Below are 5,525 nucleotides of genomic sequence, written 5' to 3'. Positions count from 1 at the left end.
ATGTCTCATGTCACCTCTTGTTCAGACTGTAGAATGCCCAGGTTTCCTTTTGCCTGTCTAGGCAATACCCACACACTGCACTCTGCAAGAGCCAATGGTTTCTATGGCATGGAAATCTCACATGTGCCTGATGTCCCCATGTTAAGATCATCTTTATATTTGAGCATACCTTGCTCCAGCACTACAGTGCAGTAAATATGATGGGATCAGCATTAAAATACACTCTATGCTGGTGAAAGAATGGAGCAGAGGTTCTTCCCCAGGGTTGGACTCAGGTGCTGACAGGGACTGGTTTTGGTGGTGGTGGGGGGCAGGTTGTTGTTTTCAATGTGACGTGTGGATGACCCATGTTTCAGTTCTCTCCTCTCTTCACCTCAAACTGCGGTATCGATCATCTGACACCAGCCCTCCAGTTAGATAAATTCCTGCTGGGTACCCGCAAAAAAAAACCCCTTTACCTTGTGTGCATAGCCTGGGATGCGGCAGTTCTTGGAGTGTGGCCAGTGTAGCTTCTTAGCCAGATAAGAGGTTATGGAAGAGTTCTATGGAAAATGGAGTTGTGGAAGACCTCAAGCAAACATGAGGTGTCCTTTCCCCACAAAGTGGGTCTCATATACTCCATTCAGGCCTCATTCAGACCAGGCCATGTCAGCTGCAAGTACTTTTGATGCTCTCCAGGCAGGGCAGCTGGAGACACTGGTTTAACGATCGCCTGGTTCTGTCCAGGGCCAGCAGCATTGCTAAAGTTAGGTTCTCACTCAGATCACCCCAACCTTTCACTACCAGGACCCCTAGTCACATGCCACTCCTGGACCAATCACTGGAACTTAACCAGCTCAGATGGCTCACCACCTTGAAGGACAGAGGCTGTATGCCTGACTCCTGGAAGTCTGTCCCCATTGAAAAGAGGCAACAGTAGAAATATTGCTGGAGATATCGGGACACCCTGAGGTTCTGAGGTGACCAGTACTGAGGGGCACTTGGGATGCACAGCACACCCTGCCATACAAACACAGCCCAAAGGTCTCTTTCTATAGAAGCTAACATCTGAGGCAGAACAGTGCCATAGGAAAGAACAGTCAGGCCAGCTCGCAGTGGGCCTGAGGGAATGGTGGGTCACTGAACGAGTTTGGAATTTGAATATGGTGGACTCCAACCCAATAGACTTCTTTTTTTTGACATTTATTATTAGTATTATTGTTGCTCATGTGAGTGTGATATATGTAAGTTCAGACATGTGTGGGCCACAGAGCGTGTGCAGAGGTCAGAGCACAACTCTGGGGATCTGGTTCTCTTCCTATCTCCCTGAGGCGGGATATCTCTCGTTTCTACCATGCTCATACTCTAGGCTAGCTGGCATACAAGATTCTGGGCAATCCTCCTTTCTTCCTATCTTCCCTGAGAATGCTGAGATTACAGGTGTGGGGCCCCTTTTATCAGGCTTTTTCATGTGAGTTCCTGGGGATTGAACTCAGGTTGCCAGGCTTGCAGAGCCAGCATTTTTACCCACAGAGTCATCTCACTGGCCCCTGACAGATGTTTTTTTTTTTTTTTTTTTTTTTTTTTAAAGATTGCTTTGTAGAAAATTAGAAGGGATGAGGAGACTTGAAGTATTGCACAATGGAGGAATGCAGAGCTGGGGAGGCCGGCGAGCCCCAGGGGGCTGTCTCAGGAGCTGCTCATGTTCCTTCTTGGGATCTAGCAGGGCCCCCAATTACTTAACTCTATCTGGAATGGGCAGTTTATCACCTAATTCCAGATGACAGATTTTTTGTAAGACCCAAGGTGGCCAGCTGCAGTGCCTCTACTAACAATGCTTCTTGAGGAAAACCTATGTTCCAAGGATTGGGCACTTTTAGGGTCTCCTGGATACCATGCCTTCACCACCCTTCCCTCACAGTTCCTGGCACCTGAATGCACTACTGGCTTCTGTGAACAGACATGTCCATTGCTTCAGTGACAGGGCAAATTTCAGACCCTGAATGCCCAGGTTCAAACCCTAGATCAAGTTCTTTCTAGTAAGGTGACTTTGGACTTGGACAGGTCCATGAGATTTTCCCCATGCCTCAGTTTCCTCATTTGTAGCACAGGAGAATAGTACTGATCTCAGAGTTACCACAAGGACTAGATGAATTAGCACACCTGCAAGTCTCAGCTGATGTTATTACACTACCAGATACAAACTACACACTTGCCCCTGCCCTTCTTCTGCTGAACCATCACACACTCAGGATACGGTTAGGGGTCCTGGGCTACCCTTGGGGGACCCCTGTGATTTTCTCCAGGACCTTAGGACTGGGAGTCTGGGCAGTGGCAGCAGGCTGGGTGGGGAGTGCAGCTCGGCTGACAGCAGATCTGCAGGGCAGGGTCCTCACCCTTGGCTATCTGGCTGGGGCTGAAGGTCACAGTTGCATCGTACTGGGCCTTGAGCAGCTTGAGGTGTTTCAGAGCCTGTAGAACTTCTGGGGAGACCTCTTCCATATTTTCCAAAAGATTGTAGTTCTCACCAGGGTCCTCAGACAAGTCATAGAGGAGCGGGGGATCATGAGCAGTAAGAGGGCTGGCAGCGTGACAGGCAGGATCGAAAGTGGTGTCGCTGTGGGCAGAGCCTGGGGAGGGGGCCAGCTTTTTATACAAGCAGGGGCAGAGGATAGAGCAGCTAGGGGCCAGCAGGGTTGGGGAGAGGAAGCCAGGGAGAGAGAGTTACCCTGAGTGAAGAAATGAGCCTTGTATTTCCCACTCCGCACAGCAAAGACTCCATGAATCTCATTTGGGTAGGGCGGGTAGAAGAAGACAGACTTCCGTTGGCTCTGAGGGAAAGTCAGGGTCACAGGGTAGGAAAGATGTCTAAGACCTCTTGTGTAAGGCAATGGTAGTGGACTCCCTTTTGGCCCACCCAGGAACTTGAGAGGTGGTACTCAGAGTCCACTCATCAAAGGAGACACGAGGCATGGACTCTCCTCCGCCACCGCCCAGATTCATACCTAAAGGAGAAGCAGTATGGAGTAGTGGAGTTGGGATCAAGGGATTATCGGCCCTACCTTGCCTGTGCCTAGCAGCACGGAGCTGATGTCAACACCATCCAAGGTGACATTGGGCAGTGGAGCTCCAGTCAAGGCTGCCAGGGTAGGCAGCAGGTCCAGCGAACTGGCCAGCTCATGGGTTACACCTGTGGACAGATGGCTGTTTGGTCACTCAGATAACATCAAGGCTGTGGAGATGGGGTCAAGGGTCTACAAAAAGAGGGCCAGAGGACTGACCAGGCTTAATGTGGCCTGGCCAGAAGGCCAAGGCAGGTTCTCGGACACCACCTTCATAAGTTGTTCCTTTCCCACATCTCAGGAGGCCAGAGCAGCCACCTCTGGACATACGCATCAACTCGGGACTAGGACAAACAAGGAAGTTATCAGTAACGAGGGGCCAAGGGCCCTCACCCACCACTGGTGACCACCAGCCCCATATTTTAAAGTTATAAATCTTGCCAAGAATGACTGTTAAGTGTCTGTTTCCTCCTTTTCCTACCAAGACCAGCAACTCTGTGTACCTGTGGTCCCCAGAGGTCCCCATTCTGTGACCCATAGATTACTGTAACAAGATTAGCATTTCTCTTAAGAGCCTTTTATAACAGTCTTCCACAAACAGCTAGCGTGGATGGACCCTAGAATCCTCACCTATGATCAAGCAATGTGCATCCCCTGCTCTGGCTCGTACCCATTATCTGCAGTGAAGATGACCAGTGTCTCTCCGAGCAGACCCAGGTCTCCCACAGTTGTCATCAAGGCCCCTACAGCTGCGTCCAGCTCCATCAAGGAGTCCCCAAAAGGCCCACGGCCTGAGCTCTCTGTGAAGCTTTGTCCACTGAACTGAGGGTAGTGGGTGTGCTGGGGGCAGAGAGTGGAGTCAGCACTGAGCACAGTCTTGGGCAGCCAGGAGGGTGAGGCCAGGGTCACTCACGTGGGAAGCGTAGTACAGGAAGAATGGTCGGCCCTGGCGCTGGGCATCAGCCATGAGGTCTCGGGCGAAAGACACATAACGGGCCTCTAGACCAGGCAGCCAAGGGGGCTGGGCCTCCACAGACAGGTTAGCCAGCAATGGGATGGGAACCAGGCCCTGGTCACAACCACCATCGCAGGGGGTGTCTGGTGGGAAGCAGGTTAGGTTCTGACAGGGACCCTAGGGAAACAGTTCCAGTGAGGGAGATCTGGCTATGGGTTAGGGGACATTGATAAGAAGATTTGGGGGGGGGGGGGCAGAGGAGGGCCCAGGTAAGGTTTGTACCTGGTCATGGGAATACGGGATGCCTAGGAATCGATGGAAACCTTGATGTGGGGGCAGGAAGGCCCCTTCTGGCCCCACTCCAAGATGCCACTTGCCAGCCATCCCTGTAAGATAGCCTCGAGCAGCCAGGATCTCAGCCAGGGTCACCTCCTCCAGGGGCAGGCCCCCTTGGGAGCTGGGCCCCAGAACTCCAGGGTACATTCCTGATCGAACTGGGAGCCGGCCAGTCAGGAGAGCAGCCCTGTAGTACAAGCCACATAACCCATACTCTGTGAGACCCACAGGGAGGAACACAGAGAGGCCAGGGACAACTGTGGATCCACCCACAGAAAGACCCAAGTGGGATGGGCGAGGTGGAGGGGAGGGGTGAAGGTCCCTCACTCACCGAGATGGTGTGCACAGAGACACAGGCACATAGAAATCTGTGAACCGCATTCCCCCTGCAGCCAACTGATCCAGGTTGGGGGTGGTGGAACTGGGGTGCCCATAAGAGCCTAGGTCCCCATAGCCCAGGTCATCAGCAAATAACAGCAAGATGTTAGGTGGGCTGGCAGTGCTCAGGCCTGCAGCCAATGCCAAAAAGACGGCCTCCAGAGCCCCCATGGCAGAGATACAGATGGGCCTATGTCTTCAGACCCGTGGTAGGGAAGGCAGAGCTATTCCAGCAGGCTCGTTCCCTGAGTCCCCAGGCCAGCCTCCACCCCTCGCCTGAGTGCCCAGGCCCAGTCCTTCTCCTCCCCTGAGTTCCCAGATCCAAATACTCCTTCTATCAGAAGGCCCACTTTCTGAAGCTTCAGCGAATCTGTCAGAACTCGGGAGGTGGTGGTCTGGGGAGTAACTCCTCAGAGTCCCTAAAGGACCAGGGCTTCTTTAGATTCACGCGCGGGAATCTGACCCTGTTCACCCAGGCTTGAGATCAGAAGCAGACGACACTTCACGTTTACCCGACAAGGGCGGTTCAGAACTGAGGAGGAACTGGTCATAGACAGCGTCGATCTCAGGCCGTCTGGGATACGCCCGTGGTCACGAGACACTCGGCTGCTCGGGAACGGCGGGGCTGGGATCGGGCCGTAGCGAGTCGGTGCGGGGTGGAGCTGCGACGGGGCGGGGCGAGGCGGGGCGGAGCTGGGCAGCTGAGCGAGGCAGGTTTGTGTGTCGATTGGCCCTTCCGGGGTGGAGCTTGTGAGGACCTGGGCTCTGGGAGGGGTGGGGTGAGACTTGGGGATTACCCGCGCGCTTCGGACCCT

The 5,525-nt window shown here is 53.4% G+C and overlaps 1 protein-coding gene across 3 annotated transcripts; it reads right to left on the bottom strand.

The window, feature by feature from the left end:
* Positions 1-339: 339 nt before the first annotated feature.
* Arsa (arylsulfatase A) lies at positions 340-5,219 on the bottom strand. Of its 3 annotated transcripts, none has more exons than XM_041672513.1 (8): positions 4,664-5,219; positions 4,279-4,519; positions 3,955-4,173; positions 3,712-3,881; positions 3,261-3,385; positions 3,042-3,169; positions 2,708-2,810; positions 340-2,609 (listed from the first exon to the last, which is right to left on the bottom strand). In XM_041672513.1, the coding sequence occupies exons 1-8, from the start codon at positions 4,879-4,881 to the stop codon at positions 2,290-2,292; spliced, it is 1,524 nt and encodes a 507-aa protein (XP_041528447.1). In that variant the 5' UTR covers positions 4,882-5,219; the 3' UTR covers positions 340-2,289. The 3 variants fall into 3 exon arrangements, with proteins under 3 accessions (XP_041528447.1, XP_041528448.1, XP_041528449.1); XM_041672514.1 differs by having other exon boundaries at positions 2,302-2,560; XM_041672515.1 differs by having other exon boundaries at positions 2,414-2,625.
* Between the last annotated feature and the right edge of the window lie 306 nt (positions 5,220-5,525).

The sequence above is a fragment of the Microtus oregoni genome, unplaced genomic scaffold, assembly GCF_018167655.1.
Source record: "Microtus oregoni isolate MIOR12 unplaced genomic scaffold, Mior012 000022F_ref0000154, whole genome shotgun sequence".
Lineage (NCBI taxonomy): Eukaryota > Metazoa > Chordata > Mammalia > Rodentia > Cricetidae > Microtus > Microtus oregoni.
This window is presented reverse-complemented; position numbering and strand designations above follow the sequence as displayed.